The 23,939-nt window shown below is 40.3% G+C and overlaps 1 protein-coding gene across 9 annotated transcripts in view; it reads left to right on the forward strand.

Annotated features, from left to right (window-relative positions):
* The window catches only part of TRPS1 (transcriptional repressor GATA binding 1), a 222,280-nt gene extending 209,377 nt beyond the window's left edge, over positions 1 to 12,903 (forward strand). For all 9 annotated transcript variants that reach the window (XM_030012201.1, XM_030012210.1, XM_030012205.1 and 6 more), the window contains 2 exons: positions 1,075 to 1,197; positions 6,625 to 12,903. In XM_030012201.1, the coding sequence (XP_029868061.1) occupies positions 1,075 to 1,197; positions 6,625 to 7,686 (1,185 nt within the window). In that variant the 3' untranslated portion in view covers positions 7,687 to 12,903. The remainder of the gene's footprint in view (positions 1 to 1,074; positions 1,198 to 6,624) is intronic.
* The last annotated feature ends 11,036 nt before the right edge of the window (positions 12,904 to 23,939 follow it).

Here is a 23,939-nt window from a genome sequence, read left to right on the forward strand (position 1 = left end):
TCACCCATTCTTATCTTAGATGCTGAAGGTTTCTTAGTGATTTTTTTTCCTTTGCAAACAGGGAACAGAGTTGAAATTCTGATTTTCTTTTCAGCAAAAGAATTCTATTTCCTGGTTATTAGTATTTGTGCCCACAAACACAGCCTGACTTTTGTTTAAATGAGAAGTTTAATGAAATCATTACTCTGTAGAAAGCATTTAACGAGCAATACTCATAAACGTGTCTACTTTTAAATATTCCTGGATCATTATGAAAGCTGATGAATGCACAGCTCAGTCTGGTTAAAAATCAATTTGTATTTAGGAAAGTTGTACTGTGCCTTTCTTTGCCTGACTAAAATAAAATAAATAAATCTATCCATCGATGAGACAATGTTTTCTGGGTTTTCGGGTGAAGTTCAAAAGTCTCATTAAGAATACTGTACTTTTATTTGTTTGGCAGAGGTTACTCCTCGTTCATAGTGGGCTGTGGGAAATATATGGTAGCTTATACTGATTTCAGAAGTAAGTGGGAAAGACTGGAACTGAATATCATGTATTCAATTAATGAAGTATAATCTCTGTTAAAGTAATTAGTATGACGCAGATAGATACAAACTGTAATTAGTTGAAGTGGTGGTGTTTCAGAATTCTTGTTACCGATCACACTTTAAAGTCGAGCAAACTAAAAGGAAATAATCTGTTGTGAAATGTGGTGAACAAACCAGGAGAAGCTTACAGAATGTTCTCTGTCAGCTTCCAGAGGGGTTTTTCAGAATTTGCTGTTTAGAAACCATCATTAAATGCACAAAACCTGAAGTTCAAAAAGTTAAAGCTGTTATTCTGAAAAGGCTTTGGTGTTTCACACACCTCATCCATCACTCTAGGGTTAATTATAATGAAAATCAGTGGTGCCTATTAAGCACAATTGAACCTGACCTCATTATGGGCAGTGTGGTTTTATACTGTCATTGTTGCCAGTCTAGAGACAAAACTCCTGTGTTGATTTGTCCTAACTCCACAGCTCATGTGACTCACCTCTGACCTGTTTTTTTTTTCTGTGTGTTTTTTTTTTCTTTTTCTTCCCTATTTCAGAGACGTAGAGGCTCGGGTGTTTTTTGTGCCAATTGCCTGACCACAAAGACCTCTCTCTGGCGAAAGAATGCAAATGGTGGATATGTATGCAATGCGTGTGGCCTCTACCAGAAGCTTCACTCGGTAGGAAGAACTTACTGGTTTGTTCAGAAAAAAAGGGGTTATACAGCTAAGCTGGGCAGCTGTGGTCTTGTCTGGTTGTGTGATTAGTACCACTCCCTGGCCTGCAGTTAATTTCCTAACAGGGTTTTGCAGTATGGTCACTTTGGGATCAGATGTGATTCATTATGAAACAGGCTGGGATGCTGTGGGTAGACGTGTTTGAGATCACCAGTGATGCATTTAATTATTTTGATACAAAATAAGGGGAAAATTATTTCTTTTCTGGGAATTCCATTTAAAGGCATACAATATGTTGTGATGAAAGCTCTCTAAATTCAAGAGCCCTCATGTTCGTAATAAAAAAAAAAAAAAAAAAAGATTCTTAAAGTTAGACATCACATCTATATCAAAAATATCCCTTGCTGTGGTTTTGTTTTCTTTCGCTTCTCTTCCCCCCTTTATTCTTGATAGTAAATTTCCTGGAGATATGGGGTGGTGGGTTTTTTTGTTCTTTTTTCTACAGTTCTTATAGTCTGCTGGAGGATTCTGAACTAACTCAACAAGGAAGTTACTCACTTGATGGCACTCATCACTTGGTGAGGGGAAGATTCACCATCCCTCGGGATCAGGCAGGGAATAAGTAATAATCATGGACTGTATATATTGCTTTTCATCTTATTGACACTTGACTTGATCCTGAAAGATGTTGAATGCTCTGGTCCAGGTCCAGGAAAGCCATGCTTAAGTGTTTCCTTGGATCAGTGCCAAAATGCTCACAATCTTTTAGGTTAAGACCCACTAGTTAAATATTATCTCCGCTATCTTTAATAGAAGCACATGGGAGAGTCAGGTGACGTAAGTTTTGACTTTAATCAATTAATTTTTACAACATTCCCATGAAGTTAAAAAGTATTACTATTTTTCAGAAATAGAAACTGAGGCAGCCTTTGGGAGTTTGCCACGGCAACATAGCAATTCAGGCTTAGAGCCCAAATCAGAAATCTATGTTGTGGCTGAATGCGTATTTTTAAAAATTTTTTTCAGAAATTCCATTTTCAGAAAAAAAGAAAAGTCACTTAGGAAACTACATTTCAAATGCATTAAGACTCCCAAGTGCCTGTGCTTATTTCTCTTTAAATTTGAGGCATAAGCTTCTAAATCAATTAGCAGTTTCTCTGAATTTTACCCTTGGTCTTGTGTACAGGCCATATAACAATCCTGTTTTTACTCAAGATCCTGTCCAGCCAGCCCACTTAATAAAAAAGAAAAAGATTCCAATTTTCAAAAGCAGCAAGACCATCACCAGTCTGAAAGGTTAGCTATGTTTGCCATGTGCTGTCATTCTGAGGTCAATAAATGTTTTTAAACTTCAGAACAACCCGGCCAGTCAGATAGCATCTGAGCAGGAGAAGATGGACTAATGCACGATTGCTGGCCAGCTTCTTGGCTGCGTCTTGCTGAAAGTACCATCTCCCTGGAGATCTCTCAAACTTCTAGATATAATATCTAATTTCAGGAAATTGATCAGTGGTGAGCATCTACAAAGATTTTGAGAAGGACAGTTAGGCTTTTTAATGTTAATTTGACATTTGTGTCCAGTTATTTGTAGAACTTCCATTCGTAGCCCCCATTTTCCCTTTTTTTAATATACTTTTCTAAACTATAGTGTTGGACCTTACCGTGATTATTAGCATAACTTATTGCATAGATAAAAGCTACAAGCATCAGTTTTGAATTCAAACACGTAGCTCAGATAATTCTTACGAACCAGTAGGAGCAAACTAGTGTGCTTCCAACAATAATAATTAGCAATACAACATTGAACTTTATTTTATGCATACAGAAAGCAAGAAGCTGACACTATCTTTTAGCTCCACAGTTCAAGCATGGCAATAAGCTGTCATTCAGTGGACATTTGACATTAATATCTTCAAATGAACTTTGACCAAACAAATGCAAAGAATTTAATTAAGCTTCCACTCTGCTGTGGTACGATAGGAACTCCACCGTAAGTTGGAGTCTGAAATAATCAAACAAATCTCTCCTTTGGGACACCTTTTGAGACAGTCCTATGCAAAGGGATGCTCTTTAGACTGACACCAGAAAGATGAAAGTTTCTTTTATCTGTCTGCCTGTCTATCTCTTCATGAAAAATTACAATAAGTATTTGTCATGTATGTTTTTGAATTAAGGAGACTAGGATGATGCAGTTATTAGGTAGATGTCTGAAACTATAAAAATTCAAGGGAATAGAACTGTTCCCTTCTGTAAGCCACCCTGTTAAACTAAATTATGCTACACAGCTGAGCAAAATTCACTTATAGTAGGTTTGCACATTTCATAGCTCCCTTTTGATTGGATTATCACTATCTAGAACTACTGTCCTCATTAACTCAAGAATGTGTATAATATACTTATCTCTAAGGTCCCTTTTTTACTTGTATTTAATAAGAGAAAAATCTATGGTCTGTCTGATACTACTAGGTGGTAGTGACTGACAAATGTTAACATCGTAGTGATTTCTGCTATAAGTCACATTTCCATTTCTATGATACCCCTGAATAATTTTTCAACATGTTTTCAAAAATGTTCAATCTATCTAGGGGTCGTTTACATTAAACTTGCCAGGTTTTTCCACATTTCTTTCCTCTAATGCAGACAACTATGTTAAGAAAAGTGTAATAATATTCCAACAGTCAAGTATTAAAATAGTGGAAAAAATGCAGTTCACTGCAAACATATACACAATATTCACATTTGCTGACAGAGAAAGGTATATCCCTTGTCTCCTCAGAATCATGAATTTGACCATTATTATTGTGGTGCTGTTCCTCATTTTTTAATAGCTCTGACTTGGTCATGGAAGACTAGATTTTGTTCCATAGTGATTCCTTGGCCACCTCATCAGACTGCTTCAGTGAGGAGTTACAGCATAGTATTCAAGGATTAGACATACATGATCTTCTAGTGGAGTGATCACTCCAGTTTCCCATGGTATCTAGAAAGTCTAATCACAATAATTTAATGAACTATTTGTTGAATTTTGTGGGGGTTTTTTAAAGTTACTCATGTATTCGGGATAGGGAGATTGCCAATTGATACAGAGATGGCAAAAAAATCTTTATGATCGTAGTCAATATATTATGTATAACATATAATTAAGGGTCTGACATAGGGCATTTTAAAAGGAAAGTTCTGGTAATGGTTTCACTGTTTTCTAAATTTAATGCCCCACTGAAAATCAAGAAGAGAACTTAAACTTTTCTGTCTGTCTTAGTTGCAACCAGATGCAGAATATTTCTATCTGCAACTTACTACTATGAATAAGGAAAATATGAGTAGCTTTACTCCACTGAATAGTCTGTTTTAATCAGCTAAAGACTAGTCAGATAAGTACAGTCATTTGCATGCTGAATAATTTTTAAGTTGGACCTACAGCCTTTAGCTCCTAATGACATGTAACTTTGAAGAGCCAGAGCTGCAAACAAGTGTGTGAGGATCCTTAATGACAGGTATGAAGATGTTTCTTTTAATGACTTCCACGATCAGGCTTCATACCTGTAGCATGAAGAGTAAGACAAAGTATTTCCAAACTATTGAAAGGTTATCCGGAAGCCATAGGAAAATGGTCTGTAGTGTATAAATAAAAGTTTAATAATAGCAACGTCAACAATATTGTAAGATCTCACAGCACGTCAGTATGACAGTGTTACAGTTGTCATAAAAAGGTGAGGAAATTACACTGAGCTTGTAATAAAGAGTATATGCTTATGCATATTAATTGGCTATTGATTCTGCAAACTATAAACTTTATTTGCATAGAATTTACATAGAAAATATTCTAATTTTATCTAACATGATTTTGCCTCAACTTTGATCTGTTTGAGGAGGCTGGTTCAGGTGCTGTTTTTCTGCTAAGTTTAAATTTTGCTTATTAAAAATCTAAATCAAAGTGTATATTTCTTCTGATTCAGAGTTTTAATAGAAAGTAAAATCTTAACAAGTAGCTGCACTGCCTAAAATGTGGTTAACCATTAATAAGCCGACCTCAGGGAAATAAATAGGTGAAAGAGGAGAGGAAGATGGCAACTCAAGAGAGAAACTAGATCTCTACAAATAATAGAGTGAGTGCTCTTCCAGCTCTGGATATTTTTATATTAATTCAAATTTATGAATATATATAAATTATGTTACATTCAAGGTACAAATTGTTTTGGATATTGACTGTATGCCAAAATTTAATCTGCACTTTAAAACAATGTTAAAAAGAAAATTTCCAGATAAACATGTAAGTGGAATACTGTGTGGGGCACTTTTCTGGCCTCCAACCAAAACACAATTATATGTGCATTTGGATGAGACAAATGGCAACTGCTAGCACTCCAAACTGAATGACTTCTAGGTAGCTTTTGTTGTTTTAACATCTGCCCAGTAGAGCAACACATACCAATGTTACGGCACCATGTTTCATTCACATACCATTGCCTTCCTGTAGGCCGGGCTGCTGTCCTTCCTTGTACTAGTTTTTTTTCTCCATGCAAAAATATTTTCAGTTCTCCTCTAAACAGGCCACCTACCCTGAGCTGGTGTGGGGAAGTAGCAAATGGAGACAGAAGTCCTCACTTGGTTCTTGCCTCTGCCTCTTCTGCAATGCTTTTTAATTCACAGACCCTTTTTTCCACCTCTTCAGGGGATGCCTTCTCTCCCTCATGACTTAGTAGCGCAGCATCAGTAACATTTAGAAAAAAATACAGTAGGGATGAAGGAGGGAGAGTTGGTACCGAAGTCCCAGGTAGACTTTTTGGTGCATAGGAAAAGTTTTCCTGGGCTTTCTTCTCCATCTTTCTTAGTCCCTTTCCAGCCACCATCATCCCACTCACCACCACAGTCAACCTGCAGCCCTTTTGCTAGGTGGCAGCAGTGGTGATCAGCAAGCCCTGTATTTGCTTGCATTTTCTATCCGCGTCAAAGGGAGGTGGCTATCAAGGTTAAGTGTTACTCAATCTTGTCATAGTGTGATCTGTGCAAACCCCTGCCCGATACCAGCTCTGGTGACATGGTGCATAGAATAATGGTCGTGCATAGGGCTGTGCATCTCCCACCTCATCCCCAGCTCTCAGCACCCACTTTCAGCACGTCCCCCAGAATTTTTCAGGAGTAGGGGATAATAAATGCTTTGACAGCTTGGATACTTCATGCCTTTTTGAGTAAACGGGCAACTGTGTAAGGCCCTTGACTTAGTTTGATAAAACAAAGCAATTCATAGTTTACTTTTGGCTTGAGGGGCCAGGAACGAGCATTTGGGTTGAAATTTGGTCATTCCCATGAAACTCTTACAATATAGCTCTTCACAAAAGAAAAGATAAATTTTCGTGAGCGTGGTCCTGCAGATTTGCTTAATGTGTCTTTCTTTTTTCCTTTTGTTCATTATGTTTGTGTTCCATGCAGACTCCCAGGCCTTTAAACATCATTAAGCAGAACAATGGTGAGCAGATCATTAGGAGACGAACAAGAAAGCGCCTTAACCCGGAGGCACTTCAGGCTGAGCAGCTAAACAAACAGCAGAGGGGTAACAGTGAGGAACAAGTCAATGGAAGCCCCTTAGAGAGGAGGTCAGAGGATCATTTACCTGAAGGTCATCAGAGAGAAATTCAGCTTCCCAGCCTCGGTAAATATGAGGCCCCAGGTTCATTGACTAAAAGCCATTCTGCTCAGCAGCCAATATTGGTCAGCCAAACTCTGGATATTCACAAAAGGATGCAACCTTTGCACATTCAGATAAAAAGTCCTCAGGAAAGTACTGGAGACCCAGGAAACAGTTCATCGATATCAGAAGGGAAAGGAAGCTCAGAGAGAGGCAGCCCAATAGAAAAATACATGAGACCTGCGAAACACCCAAACTATTCACCACCTGGAAGCCCTATTGAAAAATACCAGTACCCACTTTTTGGACTTCCGTTTGTACACAATGACTTTCAGAGTGAAGCTGACTGGCTGAGATTCTGGAGTAAATATAAGCTGTCTGTTCCTGGGAATCCACACTACTTGAGTCATGTGCCTGGCCTACCAAATCCTTGCCAAAACTATGTGCCTTATCCCACCTTTAATCTGCCTCCTCATTTTTCAGCTGTTGGATCAGACAATGACATTCCTCTAGATTTGGCGATAAAGCATTCCAGACCTGGGCCAACTGCAAATGGTGCCTCCAAGGAAAAGAGTAAGGCACCACCAAATGTAAAAAATGAAGGTCCCTTGAATGTAGTAAAAACAGAGAAAGTTGATAGAAGTACTCAAGATGAACTTTCTACCAAGTGTGTGCACTGTGGCATTGTCTTTCTGGATGAAGTGATGTATGCTTTGCATATGAGTTGCCATGGTGACAGTGGACCTTTCCAGTGCAGCATATGCCAGCATCTTTGCACGGACAAGTATGACTTCACAACTCACATCCAGAGGGGCCTACACAGGAACAATGCACAAGCTGAAAAGAATGGAAAACCTAAAGAGTAAACCTTAGCACTTAGCACAATTAAACAGAAATAGGTTTCCTTGATGGGAATTCAATAGCTTGTAATGTCTTGTGAAGACCTATAAAGCACTTCATATAGAGAGCATGCCTTATCCAATATTAAATCCCTTGTTCTTTTCTTTTTTTTTCCCTTTTTCTTCTTTTTTTTTTTTTTTTTTTTTTTTTTCCTTTTAAATGAGTGGGTTACCAAGAAACAAAGAACAGTTGGATGGTGGCCAGAAGGGGGAGAAGATAATTATATGGGACACGGCCCACCAAAGCTAGCCAGAATGCAGTGAATCATGGCAAATAACCTTGAGAAAATTTTACCGGACAATTAATACCTTTGCTGTTGTGTAAGAGACATAACTGGCAAGAGTGCAAAGATGTGTATATGTATATACTGCTGCAGGGGTGTAGTGAACATATGCACATTGTATATAAGAACTAGACTTGTTAAATATACAGATGTTAAAAGGTCATTTTCTTTTCTTTAATTTGGGCTAATTTCTGCCCTACAACATGCCTTAGGATCACTTTGTCCTCAAAGCTTTTGCAGCAATTTCATCTAGATGTTTCTCAGACTCAGCTGATTTTTAGCTACCATTTTATCACTACATTCTTTCTGGCACACTTTAGGAAAACCATTTTGTGCAAGTGAAGTCTCTAATACAGAAGCCACACTCCGGGTTTAATTTGCATAGAACAAGGTAACCTGCTGTATTTTATTATAATATATTTTTAATATATTACATTTCTAAACCTTAAAGTCTAAGGTTACTTCTCCACAGGCTTAACATTGCTATACATACCAGTCAATCCCTTCAGTAGACTTATACCAGCTTTTGCTAAGTAGCATTAAATGTCTTCATAGTACTTTTTAATACTTAAAGCTTTGTAAAAACTATCCATGAAGGGAAAGCTCCTCAGCATAACTGCTCAGGGAAATAGGGCTACATAACTAAATATTAAATAATTGGTTAAAGGTGCTGTTAGACGAGCCTCCATGCTTGCTACAAGGGTGTACAAGAACTGACTTTAATCATTTTCATTATAGTGTCCCAACCAGTAGTTTATTATTTGCCACAGGGATGTAGAAGATATTACAAGCTACTGGATGCACTGTCAGATTAACTTATTTCATTAAAGAAGTTGGGAGAACAAATAGAAAAAACCTTATTTTTCTAGTAAATATTAATGTATTACATTTCAAATAATGGTGCCTGACATATTGAATAATTATTTTCTACAGTGTACGTATGCAACAAAGATATTCCATCATGCATTAGAGTCAGTTCTGGCTCTGCCTCGCTGTTTACATTTGCAAATGTAGCAAACAAGGTAATGAAGCAACTATTTCTATTGCAGTAGGTATCTTTTTTTCTGTGTGTGTGCATTAAAGTTGTAAACGATAACATGAAATGAATGAAATTTGTTGATATTAATGGTATGGAAAAACAAGAAGGAAATGAAAATATTTTTATGCCTACTTAGGAAAAAAAGGGTAGCACTATTCATTCCAAGTACTTTTGTATTCTTAAGCTCTTAACTCACATTGTTATGCTTAAAATGATAAACATATATCCTCTTTTTATTGCTTTGTCTGTGTTTCAGAAGAAACATTTCAGAAATTATTTTGATAAGTGCTGTTTGACGATGCAGCACTGATGTTTTATTGCATTCTGTAGTAGCATTGCACTCCATTTTTACAATATTACGCAGTTGCTTTTTTGTTCTGTTTGGGTTTGTTTCTTTTTCGCAGTGCAGGGTCTTAGTTCCTTATGGTTGGATGGCAGGTGTAGCTCAACTGGTTCATGAATGTTGCAGTGAATGAAGTTTAAAATGTCTTTCTGATATTATGTTGTCTTTTATTTCTCCATTCATGCATTTTATTTTTTAAAATGTTCTATAAAAATTTCTCTGGACTAAGTCCTCACTTGAGATTATATGTAAAGGGTCCTATTCTGATCTCACTTAAATGCCGCCTTTCTCAGATTTTCATGTAATTGAAACTAAAGCATTATAAAAAAAAAGTTCTTGTATTTAACTTACCTGAATCTCACCACTCTCCCTTCTAGAATTTGGTGCACTTATAAGATACTTAACCATATAGACAGGGAGGTGGAAGATAAAAGGAGAGGTGATAGGAAATGTCTTATAGGGGTTGGCAAAAGGAAAACCAGGGAGGAACTGGCCTAAACGTTCAGCACTTTGATAGGCTTTTGAAAAATAATGTGCCTAAGGCAGCCGGCAATGAACATCACCATGCATGAGAAGCACTTACGCAGTTGATCACCAAAGGTCTTGCTGACCTTGGCAGTATTTTGGGTGTTACATTTTCACACAGATGAAATGTTATTGCACAGTGTCTCTTACTTGTTAGGCACAGACAGGCTATTGTTCAGCATTAGGCTTGCATTCCTTCCTGCTCCACCCATTGCTTCTATACTGGTGAGCAGCATATGGAAAGTCCCACTCAATCTGTTCATGGTTGAGTTCTATAACCCTTCAATAGTGTTCTAGGTTAGCAAAGGATATTGGGCCACATTCTTCTTCTTCTATTTTTTAGATGAATCTCCAGCTTGATACCAGTGCCAGATGAAGTCTGGTTATGTTTTTACTATTGTTCTCCAATAATAAGTTCTGACTTGGTTTTTGTGGATTTATTTTTGTTGGGTATTTTTTTGTTTCTTTTTTTTTCTGTGGGGACTGAAATAGATTGCCCTCGTTTTATTACGTCAGGGTCCAGTGTGTGTCCTTTTCAGCTTTTCCAAGAAACTTGTTAGACTCACTAAGCAGTGATTTTTATTGGCTTCAGAGGTAGCTGCCTGCCGGTTTTCAGTAGTTACTGGTTTGACTTACTTCATCTAAGACCTACCAGTTCCTGTGGCTTCTTCATTGATAGAAGCTGCATCTTCATGGCAAACTATTTTAAGGGGCACATGCACATTGTAAGACTTGAGCACCGCCCTGTACTTCATAACACCTCTTGCTAAACTCAGAAGCAGAGGCCAATAACAGGAAATACACATATCAGGGTTTGGGGATGAGGAGAAATGAAATCTTATGAGTGCAAAGAACAAGACAGATGTTTGAATGTTAGTATTGCATACCTAAATGGTGCAAATAAAATTTGAAAAATGTTCATTGTTCTTGCCATGACATGTTGAGATGTTCTAAGATTTCTGCTATGTAAGAAATGGGATTTTGCCATAGCCTGTTCTCTTTGATTGGGGTGGGGGGAGCACAGTTTTGTTTCTTAACAAAAGAGAGGGGACTCCATCCCTCTTCCAGACCCCCTCACAATGGATATTAATCAAAAGAAAAATAAATCCTGACATTGAAAAAGAATAATCTTATATAATAACTCTCAGATGGAAACCAAACTTCTTGTTAGCACACACAAGTAATTACTGCACCCACTGCATTTCGATCAACTTACAGCACTAACAACTGAACTTTCAAAGACTTACTCTTTGTTCTCCATTTGTCAGTGTCTTCAAGGTGGTGTACTTCTCTTACTAAGGAATGGTAGTTTGAGATCTTAAAATGTATCTCAAATTGGACCACAAAATAAGTAGATGGATCAAAACCAGAGGATTTGTGGTGCCCGTCATTAATGAGATTGCAGAACAGGAACAATGTTTCCATTAACACCCTGTAGCGGAGCCGTCATGCAGCATCTTCTGCAAACCGGACTGTCTCTAAGCTATCACTTCGTGGCTGCTGCCTTCTAGGTTAAAGCAGCAGGAGACGAAGATTTTCCAGAGCACAGTTTGCATTCAGGTGCTAAACTCAGAGTGCTTTCCAAAAGAAGTTTTGCACCTAATTGCCACTGTGCTGATGAAGCTCCTCCTTTAATTTTTCATGGACCGTCCAGAAAGGGGGAGGGACACTGGATACTTGTATCTCGGTTTTGCCTAAAAAATGTACTGTTGCACATTGTGCCAGTTTTAAAGAGAGAGAACATAGAGACGTCTCAAAAAGTTGAGGCACACTGTGAGCAAGAGATGATTTTTCAGTTAGAGGGACAGCAGGACAAAAGTGACTGATGCTAATTGTATACAGTGCTGAGACATAGTGGTTGTGCAATGGGGAGACCTGATTTGGCAACTGTAGACTAGTACTCAGTTCAGGGACGGACTTTCAAGACCATCTTTAGACTGGACAGTGTTGCTTTTTAGTCATAACTACTTGCTTTATGTGCTAAGGAGTTGTCTGCCATCTGCTTTTTGCCCAGGATGTCTAAATATATTCCCGTTCTTGCTCCCGTATTGATTTTTCTTGGCTGACTTAGCATGCTAATTCCTAATACTGGTCAGGAAAAGCCAAAGAGATTAGAAGTTCACTTCTGTTCAGCCAGAAGGGTAGATATATTTCCTTCTGCTTCTGTGGAGACAGTTATGCTTGGCAAAGAATAGCGAGCAATTTGTCAACGTATCCCAAATGTGATAGATAAGTGAAAAATCCCTTCTAAACTTTTCTATAAAGTGAAGATGGGCCAAGTAGAATGATTTACATAATTTCCTCACCTCAGAATAGGATTCCTCCCTACCGTCTCCCTCACAATTCCATTTCAGTCAGCAAGCTCTGGAAAGCTGGCAGTTGGTGAGATGCTACCTATAGAGTAATCACATATACCCTGATATACCTCTTTTTAAGAGGATGAAAGACAATAATTTAATGGCTGCCAGCCAGATAAATACCAGTTTCATTTGATTTTTGAGTACACATAGTAAAGTAAAATTCTTAGAATAAACATTGTAACAGCAACCACAGTTTTCCATTCCTATCATTTTGGCCTCTGAGCTCTATGTAGAAGGAGAACAGGAGAAAAGGAAACATCTCAAAATGCCATTGTAAATTTAGCTTATAGAAAATTCACCAGCAGGAAAAGGAAAAAAAAAAAAAAAAAGAAAAAAAAAAGTACTTCATAAAGAATGACTTCATGTTGCTAAAAACCATCATTAAACTTGTAGCCCTGATTTGACTCTAGAATGTTGGCTCTTAATGTTTTGTCCTTACAACACATGGATGTGTTTTTTGTTTTGTTTTGTTTTGGGTTTTTTGTTTTGTTTTGTTTTTTGGTTTTCATAGTGCATGTTCATTTCTACTCACAAACATGTTCTTGGTGTATTTCTTATGCAAACAATCTTCAGGCAGCAAAGATGTCTGTTACATCTAAACTTGAATAATAAAGTTTTACCACCAGTTATAAATCAGATTCATGTCATTGTTTCTCGGGAGAATATAATGTCATAGTGTTACTACACCATAGCAGGATTGGGGAGGAAACCAATCCGGAGTCGAGCTGCACTGAGAGCACGACAGGGCCTGACAGCATCTGTGAGTAACGGCTGGTGATTACAGCTGAAAGGCAAAGGCAGCATTGCCCAAACAGTAAATGCATGAAAAAAGGAGCTCCTTCAAAAGAGATTAGCCCTATTGCAGTCCTTCTACATTAAGGACTCTAGATGTGACCAAAACTTATTCAAGTTAATGACAGGATTTAAAGTGAAAGTCTATTTCAGTGGAGTTTGAACTTTTTTTAATACTCCAGCAGCCTGGCATTACACTACTGGTTTTATTCTGCTGCCCCAAGGAGGAGCAAACACTGGAATAACTTTGAGAAAATACCTAAGAAAGGCTGATACTGAAATGTGTTCAGTACCCCAGGGTTAACAAGTCTACCTTTCACACAAAGTCCATGGTGGTGTTTTCAATAATTCCTGATGCTCAGGACCATGGGTTTCACATCATGCCCACAACTCTTCCAGGCAATCTTGCTCACTCCCATCACACAGGTTATTGACCCAATGATGACTCAAGAACAGAGAGTACCACCTGCAACATTGCCACTACCACTGCCTCCAGCAACCTCGGAGGTTTCCTCAGAGATCCCAAATTGGAGCACTGACCAAATCAGCTCAGCTTGGCATTTCTGTTTGGATGAGCTCACAGCCCAGGCTGGTATGGCTCCCGGCCATCATTTCCATTATGCTGTAATTTCCTTTCTCCATAGGTTTTTGTCTCATCTCCATGGTTGAGAGACTGTTCACACTCATACAAAATAATGTTTTAAAGTAATACAAAATGGTAAAGATCTGTTTATAATGTTAGAGTACAAATGTTCTAGAGCTTAATTTTAAAAGCACCGTGCCAGAAATAACTTCCCCTGCAATTCATTCTTCCAGTGAATTCAGATGCAGACCCTATGCATTTTCAGTCTCTTTTTAATTTCCTGAGATTAATAAAAATAATAACTGTAGTAAAGAAAAAAAGAGAAGAAGCTTTCAAAGGCAGGGAGAACTAGTTTTGGAGACATCAACTTTATGCTTAAATTTTATGCATTTTGAAAAAGATGCTATATGCAAAAGCTGGTCGGTATGCATTGTGTAAGACTATATACATATATATACACACTATATATGTAAGAAAAATATATATAAACACTATATATGTACATATACAGAGATTTACATATACATATATATTCACACAGAGAGAGTTTATATATGTACAGAGAGAGAGTTAAAATTTTAAAATCAAATATTTTCACCTGTTTTAAGAGTACCTTTTGAGGATAACAAGATTTAATCCAAATTTATGTTCTTGTTATAAAACTCTCCCTGACCAATGCAGTCTGTCTTTAATCAGAGTTAAAACCAGTGTTTAATATTGCACTTCTGTCTCCATATACTTAAGTGAGCTCATAATTGTAGGAGCTGATGACCTCAAATTTTCCTTTGTGGTTCTACTATTTGTATAGCCTACTTAGAGTGTTAATGCCTTCCTCTTATAACAGCAGCTCCACATGTAAGCAGCTCATATAAGTGCACACTGCCACTGTTATCAGGTCTTAATATGCAATTATAAGGTTTAAATTTGTGCCAAGAATCTAGGGACTTCTTGTTCTAGTAGCAGTATCCTTGATTATTTCCTATTTGGTTTTTACTGCTGCCGTATCTTGACATAGGTCAGAACTCTTCTCCCAGGTACAGCCAGGCTGAGAATATACAAGATAATACATCTGCTGGTAGCAGATCCTGACCCTCATCAAAGGAGATTTATAAATGTATAAAGTAAAGTGAAAAAAAAAAAAAAAAAGTACAGGAATAGGTGCTGATGCAGAAGAAAAATCACAGAATGAATAAGCAGCGTGCTTCATTCTGTATGAAGGGGAAGCGGGGTGCTCTCAATATTATACTATTAATAGAAGACATGGCCTAGTTATCTTACAACCTTATTTATTATAAATCACAAAAAACACTGTCTTTGTAAAATTGTGTTGACGGTGGGGGTATAAAATCAACAAAACAGCAGAACGTCAGTGAAAGTGTTCAGTTTATGTGTCCGTACTGGAAGTTTAACCGTGATGGGCAATTACGCTGGACAGTTGGGACAGCTGAAACCTGATGGAGGTAGAGTTTGTACTGACACCAGCTTCCCTTGATTTCCCTGAAGAGGCTGACTAATCCTTGTGTGCAGAACAACAAGAGTATCAGTGGGTCCTTTCTGTAAATGAAAGTGTCTCCTGCACATCCAAAGGAATAGAAGTGTCTTTCACACATTGTGGTTACAATGTCAGTGGAAGTGTCTGATTCAATTCCAAATGCTACTGTGGAATTGACAGCTTAATGGTGAGATTGATACGGTGACAATTCTGTCACCTACCTCCAAACAGCTCCATCAGCACTGACACAATGTCAGTGGAGTTGTTGAGAGAAGAAATATGACCATTTAAAAGAATAGAAAAGAAATACATTAGAAAAGAACAAAACTTCTGTTACCACACTGTAAAGACGATGACTTGAATCTTCCACAGGAAGACGTTAGGCTAACACCTTGTTTTGCAAAGGGAATACAGCTGCTGTGGCCTCACTTCTGAGTGGAATAATTTCTTTTATGATTTGTAGTACAAAAAGCAAAGTCCCAACATAAAGCTAGCTCTCTTCTCACTGTGGCATTCTTTTAAGAAAACAAGATGATAAAGGAGTGTAAAAAAGCGTTAAGAAGGCTTTCTAAATTATCATTTCAAGGAAGGGAACTAGATATTTTCTTACCATTTATTTTTGTAAAGAAAAATCCTTGCAAAGCAAAATGAGAATATTTTCTTTCTCTTTTAATCAGAATATTTTCCTCACTGATAGAATCTGATAAAACAGGAAATAGATTTCAGAGTAAGAAAGTATGAGATGTGGAAGCCTTTCAGAAAGGTAAAGTGATTTTTCAAAGTTAATGTTCCCTAAAGGTGGCATTCACATTTCCTACTTTGGACACCCAACTGTAAATATACATTATGATCCTAATCTTCCTACAGAGACAGTCAAATGTTCAGAGCAGGAGCTTGTTAGACGTTCATAGCCACCCACAGGAGGGGTCCAGATTGGACGATCTCTAGAGATCCCTTTTAGCCTAGATAATTTTGTGATTATAAATGTTCACAATTTCAGTCAATTTATGTTTCTCCCTTACGAGTATAGTATATACGGCAGGGAGCAATTGGAGACAAAGGCCAACAAAAATTGAAGCACATCTGTAGATGGAAATGGTGGAGCATATCAAGAGCTCTCTAATACACAGGCCTTTGTTGCCAGAGCTGGATGCAAGTACAAAATACTCTGTTAAGCACATGGCTCTTAACTGGAGCGCAAAGGCTCTTCCATCTATTTACATTTCCATAATAACTCACTGCAATAAATCCTTGGTAATTACATATTAACCTCTACAATTAAGCGTAACATGCTAGGCTGCTGATGAACTGACATCACCATCATACTCGTCAACACGACTCTTTGGCTAACTTCTATATTATCTATAAATCAAGCCGGGAATATTCACAGGCGTTGGATAATGACCGTCTGCAAGGTTTAGTGGCTAGCATGGTCCCTGGCACACGTGGGCTGGGGCCAGCTCCATGCTTCCGACCAGGTCCCGGGCACACAGCTGGGGAGTTACCACAAGGGAGACCATTCCCACTTCTCAGGGGAAGGAGTACGAATGGGTCTGTGTTACTGGTACCCATTCCCTTGGGGGCAGTTTTCCAGCAGGAAGCACCAAGAGCCATGGGGTACATCCTGAGCCACCTGCCACGCTGCTTCAGTGTGTGGGCATGTTTCGGGGGGGCAGCAGGTTTGCGAGCAAAACTATGTGCCAGTGTCCTCAGACCAGAGAATGGCCTTGACCATGTCTGATAACTAACATTGTCATTGCCTCTCTTTACTCCTTCTCCTTGTCTGATGAGGGTGGCTGGAGCAGGTTTACCTGATGTTTCAGTATCTGTAATCTGCTGTATTTGACTAGGTAAGCTTTAAAGACAGAAGCACTTTTAGAGTCATCTTATATATAGACATTGACTTTAGGAAGTGGGCAATATTTCCTGGTATGTGGTGGGAGATGATCTTATTTAGCTCAGTTGTAGACAGAGCTATACAATATGTACATAATAGATGTCTGCACTTGATCAAATAGATCATACTCCTATTTTCTGTTGTCTTGCATTATAAATTTTGTGGGCAAATCCTCAGCTTCTAGTAATACAAATAAAGAGACAACAACAATGAACATTCCCATGTGTCCAGTTTCATAGAACAGAACATGGCCATCCATTCCAAGCTGTTATAATTGCCAACACTTTGGAGACAACCCAGTTTTTCTTGCCCAGAAAAGGGCAAAGATTTTTTTTCTTAATACAAAATGCTTCAGTGCTGTTGTGAAAACTTTGTTTCTCAAAAAGGACTTGTTTCAACACATTTTTAGTGAGCTTTACTTAGAACTTAGTAAGTTTTATTTCAACTCACATTCTAGGAAGATTTTGGTTTGACAGTAGGAAATCCCAGTCCGTGTCTATGTTCCACATTTAAATGAGTATTCTTGCTAGCTCTTTCATGGAAGCCACTCTACAAACAAATCCTGAACTACATTAATTATTTAGTGAAAAAAAAAATCTAGGTGCAGATTTTTAACAAATTGTGTAATTCTTGTCTTTGAAGATGCACTTGATCATTCTCTGACATCACCTACAAACCTAAAGCCATAGATTACTGTGATGTTTTTCATCATGACGTTATACAATATCATCTTCTCTGTGTGCTAGGCAAACTAGTATATTAAAAAGGTTTTCATGGAAACTACACACCTAACTGTTCTACATAACTTGTTTCAGATTAAGCAGAACAAAAAGTAATAAGATTAATTTACCTACACAGGCCACCAAGTTTGCACTTAAGCCAGCTTTCTCCATTTCCTGAAGAGAGACTGCACTGCTGGTGAGGAGACATGGAATAACACAGGAGAACTGCCTGAATTACTGGCACATATAAAAGGGCAGGCTTTACCCTGTGTACAGTCTAAGATGATAAAGACATTTGGCAGCAGAACAACGCCAGAAAGCCTAAATATACAAAAAAGATAGGAATTTCAGATTGGAACATGAGGACTGGAAAAAGTATTTATGGAGCAAGAGTGAAATGTGCGATTATATTAAAAAAAACCTCAGCAAAACTTAACAGTGGTCAAACATGTACTTAACAAAGGTTAATCATAGCAAGCACACAAGACCGTTTAACACACAAGGATAGCAAAGTTCCAGGGACTTTGGGAAGTGTTGGATCTGACTGCTAATATACAAGATATTGCCTGATTGCTGGGAACAGGCCTTGGAAAAGACAGGGCCTTTTCTCATTCTCTATCAACTGCCTGAGGCCACAGTTTCAGGAACACTTCAAGCTGGACATGCTGCCAAAAGAGGTAGTGCCACTCCTATCTGCTCTGTGCTGCTCCCTTCCTTCTACTGGCACAAGCATTTGTGTTTCCATGAGATGTACCAGATCAGGGAACTAATTGTCTCCCACTTGCCCCCAAAAAGGTGACTTTCAACCCCATTAATTCCCCAATCCAGTTCCCAGCACAGTGACAGAAACACCTGTGTCAGCGGTAAGTATGTGTTGGTAAAATGAGCAGTCGGTGATGTGGAAAAAGGCGGTATGGGGTTTTTCTTGGCAGCTAATATCAGTTTAAAGTGTTCAGAAACCTATAGTCTGGGGGGCTGTATTGGTCCTGGTTTAGAGCAGATTCTCAGCTGTACATCAACACTGAATTTTGTTCCTCAAGGTCTATATGCAGGGTGGGGATGAGGGGCAAAAGCTCAGCTGCAACACCCTGAAGACCCTCCTTTCCCTGTGCCGGCAGCTGCCAGAGAGATGCCCCCTTGTCCCTCGGTGGCCATGGTTTAACTGTCCTTCAGTGGCACGACGACTTCCAGTCTGCTTTTCCTTATGCAGAAAGAGTGGTCAAGTCCTGCCATTTTCTTATGCCCAACTATTGCTTTCTGCAAGTGCCTACTTTGCCCATGCTGGTAGAAAACCCAGGCAAACTGATTTTAGGCATTTCTAATATGGGCAATAGAAAGTTTACCTACTTCTTGCTTTTCATCTAAATCACATTTCTGTATTTATTGCTACACTGCCCTTGTACTCCATAAAGCTGAGCACTGCAGACTCCTCACCAAAATAAGCCACTACAGGTGAGACAACAAGGAGGTAAAGGGAACTGGATGGGGAAAGTTTCAAGGATTCTTCTCTTCTTTCCTGCGGTTATCAGGTAGACATTTTTTAGTTTGTAGTTTTTTCCTTTGTTCCTTCTTTCTGCCTCCCAGTCTCTCCTTTTATTCACTCTGCCCCTTACAGCTCATCACTGATCACTGCATTATTTACCTGTACATAGCCTAAAAATGCTAATTTTTCTTTGGCAATAAAAGACTCCCAAATATCCTCCCTGGCTTTGCCTATGGAGCCACCGAAACATTTGATTTGGATCAAAGTTGCAGGCTCTCTTCAGTTCAGGGTATTCCTCTTCTCCTTGCTACTGCTATAATGATTAATACTAATTTACTAAGATAAAGTTTTTTGATTGCTCATTAGACACCTGAGACTGGAACTCCTTGACTGTTGAAGCACCAGGTGACACCAGGAGATTGCACAGATGGAGGAGCTGCAGAGGGAGGGCAGGTGCTTTTGTTTTGTGCAACAGAGTCAAAACTCAGCATCATTCTGCATTTTGGCCTTTTAAATAAGAACGCAACCAGTTTGATAAGCGCAAAGTGCCCAGCTTTATCCACCTTCCCAAACTGATTTGCCTCTGAGGATTCTAACTCCAAACTCCCTAAACTATTTATTGCCACTGGGGAGAGGATTAATCTGGGACAAGCAGTTACTGCCCACAGCCGCATTTTTCCCCCCCTCCCCCTGCAGAGGTAACCTTTGCTACAGCTGGAATAGTTGGGTTAGACATATTTTGACATCTTATCTGCCCCAGTTTATGACAGCATAACTGTAGAGCTTTACAGGACTGTGAAATGGGAAGGCTTGGGCACAGGAGGCTGCTATCAGCTCTCCCTGCTGATGGACCTCTGAGAGTGGAGCAGGGAGAGGACTGAGGATGGGTGGGTGGGTCTGGAGTGTGCATGGGGCACAGCACTGCATCACTCACTCAGATAGATCTGAGGATGCTGAATTTCCTTCGTCCTGCCGGGCACCTTCTATTGCCTGTATAATCCATTCTCATCCCGTAGACCGACCTGCATCGCATCTCTCTGCCTTGCCCAACTGCACCAACACCAGTCTCTGCTTTGTGTACTATTTTTGTTGAGTACAGAGCACAGAAGGAAACAGGGGAACAGAGAGGAAGTAGGAAAAACTAAGAACTACAGATCCTGAATACCAAAAAAACCAACACTGTGTAGTAAATTTTCAAATTATAAGACTCCCTGAGGTCCCACTGAAAGCAGAGAAGCAGAAAGGAGAGAAGGAGCTACAGCCAAATATTACAGATCTGTAGCACTACTCCATATATCCTTTAAGGACACAGTCTTTAAAATGAATGTATTTTGAGACTCTACTTCAAAATAAATGACAGAACCTGCTTTTTCAACCACTGAACAGCTAGCTTTTCCTGAAAATTGGACCTCTTAAGGTATCTGAAGTTGTGTGACTAAAACACATGGAGAATCTTGGCCTAGAATATTTTAAGTAACTTCCATAATTAATATCATGAGGATTTGAAGACTGGATAAAAAAGACAAAGCAGAGATACAGCAAACACACAACATGCATCTTGTGTTATTGTGTCTGTGACTTCATACCAATTGTATTTGGTTTGTGTGGCAAGGTTTTGGTAGCAGGGGGGTTACAGGGGTGGCTTCTGTGAGAAGCTGCTGGAAGCTTCCCCTATGTCCGATAGAGCCAATGCCAGCCAGCTCCAAGTCGGACCAGCCTCTGGCCAAGGCCAAGCCCATCAACAACGGCGGTAGCGCCTCTGGGAGAACAGATTTAAGAAGGGAAAAAAAGTTGCGCCGGGCACAGAAACTGCAGCCAGAGAGAGGAGTGAGAACATGTAAGAGAAACAACCCTGCAGACCCCCAGGTCAGTGCAGAAGGAGGGGGAGGAGATGCTCCAGGCCCCGGAACAGAGATTCCCCTGCAGCCCGTGAGGAAGACCATGGTGAGGCAGGCTGTCCTCCTGCAGCCCAGCGTGGTCCACGGTGGAGCAGATATCCACCTGCAGCCCAAGGAGGACCCCACGCCAGAGCAGGTGGGTTCCCGAAGGAGGCTGTGACCCCGTGGGAAGCCCACGCTGGAGCAGGCTCCTGGCAGGACCTGCAGATCTGTGGAGAGAGGAGCCCACGCTGGAACAGGTTTTCTGGCAGGACTTGTGACCTTGCGGAGGACCCACACCGGAGCAGTCTGTGCCTGAAGGACTGCAGCCCATGGAAAGGACCCACGCTGGAGCAGTTCATGAAGAACTTCAGCCCGTGGGAAGGACTCACATTGGAGAAGTTCATGGAGGACTGTCTCCCATGGGAGGGACCCCACGCTGGAGCAGGGGAAGAGTGAGGAGTCCTCCCCCTGAAGAGGATGAAGCGGCAGAGACAATGTGTGATGAACTGATTGTAACCTCCATTCCCCGTCCCCCTGTGCCACTGCAGGGGAGGAGGTAGAGAGAACCGGGAGTGGAGTTGAGCTGGGAAGAAGGGAGGGGTGGGGGGAAGGTGTTTTAAGATTTGGTTTTATTTCTCATTAGCCTACTCTGGTTGATTGGCAATAAATTAAGTTAATTTTCCCTAAGTCGAGTCTGTTTTGCCTGTGACGGTAATTGGTTGAGTGATCTCTCCCTGTCCTTATCTTGACCCATGAGCCCTTTGATATATTTTCTCTCCCCTGCCCAGCGGAGGGAGAGAGTGATAGAGCAGCTTTGGTGGGCACCTGGCGTCCAGCCAGTGTCAACCCACCACACCAATGAATTTTAATAGTGTGCAAGACGGATTTATCTGTCCACCTTCTTATAGTGAGTGAAAACACAAGGCCAACATACTAATTTCTGCTTCTCAATTTGGATTACAACAATTTTGTGTTTTATTTATAACGTGAAAATTTCTTAAGGGATTACAGAGCTTATTCACTGGGAGGTCTTCAGAACCCCTTGAAATGTAACTTTCCATAGAACATTCTGGGTGGCATATCTAACATTGTTTTTAACAGAATTGAAAACCAACTTAGTCAATTAGAAAAGTACATGAAATTTAGGCTTGAAAAATGTTGGTTTGGATTTGAGTGGTGTGGGTTTTGGTAGTGGGGGAGGGGCTGTAGGGGTGGCTCCTGTGAGAAGCTGCTGGAAGCTTCCCCAGCTCCAAGTCGGACCTGCCTCTGGCCAAGGCTGAGCCCATCAATGACAATGGTAGCGCCTCTGGGAGAACAGATTTAAGAAGGGGAACTGGTAGTGAGTAGGGAGATTGGAATGTGAGAGGAACACCTCTGCAGATACTGGGGTCAGTGAAGAAGGAAGGGGAGGAGGGGATGCCTCCGCAGCCCGTGGTGAGACAGCAGGCTGTCCTCCCCAGCCCATGGAGGGGAGCAGGGGAGCAGATGCCCACCTGCACCCCGGGGAGGAGCCCACGCTGGAGCAGGGGGATGCCCCTGAAGATGGCCGTGATTCCATGGGAAAGCCCACACTGGAGCAGTCTGTGCCTGAAGGACTGCAGCCCGCGGAAAGGATCCACGCTGGAGCAGTTCATGAAGAACTGCAGCCTGTGGGAAGGACCCCACACTGGAGCAGGAGAAGAGTGAGGAGTCCTCCCCCTGAGGAGGAAGGAGCGGCAGAGACAAGGTATGACGCACTGACCCCAACCCCCATTCCCCGTCCCCCTGCACCGCTGAAGAGAGGAGTTAGAGAGAATTGGGAATGGAGTTGAGCCAGGAAGGAGGGAGGGGTGGGCGGAACGTGTTCTAAGGTTTGGTTTTACTTCCTAATATCATTGTTTGGATTTGATTTGTAGTGAATTAAATTGATTTTTTTTCTTCCCTGGGTTGAGTCAGTTTTTTGCCCATGACCATAATTGGTGAGTGATCCCTCCCTGTCCTTGTCTCGACTCACGAGCTTTTCTTTCTATTTTCTCCTCATCATCCCACAAGGACCGGTGTAGGGAGGGGTTAGCAAGCGGCTTCGTGGTGCTTTGTTGCTTAAACCACGACAAATATCAGTACTTTAGCCAACATCTGGCAAACCTATAATTCTTTCTCTTATGCTTACAAAATGTGAAGGAAGCTAACATGGTCCCATATTTATAGCACTATTGCCTCGCCAACGTTGAGTTAAATGAGCCAGTTAAATGAAACTACGTGCAGAACTTGACGATGTGGGAACTATTGCCTAGATGCGTAGAAGAGCATATGGAAATATGAGATGCAACAGCAAACACTAGACCAGATATATACTGAGCCAAATAATATAGTTTATTTATGTATTTATGTAGTTTTATAGATATCTATCTATAAATAGGTAGGTAGATAGATAGATAGATAGATGTATATATAGAGAGATAGTTACATAGTTTTATAGAATATAAAGTTTAACATCTTTGTTGGTGACATGGACAGTGGGATTGAGTACACCCTCAGCAAGTTTGCCGATGACACCAAGCTGTGTGGTGCGGTTGACACGCTGGAGGGAAGGGATGCCATCAAGAGGGACCTTGACAGGCTTGAGAGGTGAGCCCGTGAGAACCTCATGAAGTTCAACAAGGCCAAGTGCGAGGTCCTGCACATGGGTCGGGGCAATCCCAAGCACAAATACAGGCTGGGCTGGGAATGGATTGAGAGCAGCCCTGCAGAGAAGGACTTGGGGATATTAGTGAATGAAAGACTGAATATGAGCCGGCAATGGGCATTTGCAGCCCAGAAAGTCAACCACATCCTGGGCCG

The sequence above is a fragment of the Aquila chrysaetos genome, chromosome 4 (assembly GCF_900496995.4).
Source record: "Aquila chrysaetos chrysaetos chromosome 4, bAquChr1.4, whole genome shotgun sequence".
In the NCBI taxonomy this organism is placed as follows: Eukaryota; Metazoa; Chordata; class Aves; order Accipitriformes; family Accipitridae; genus Aquila; species Aquila chrysaetos.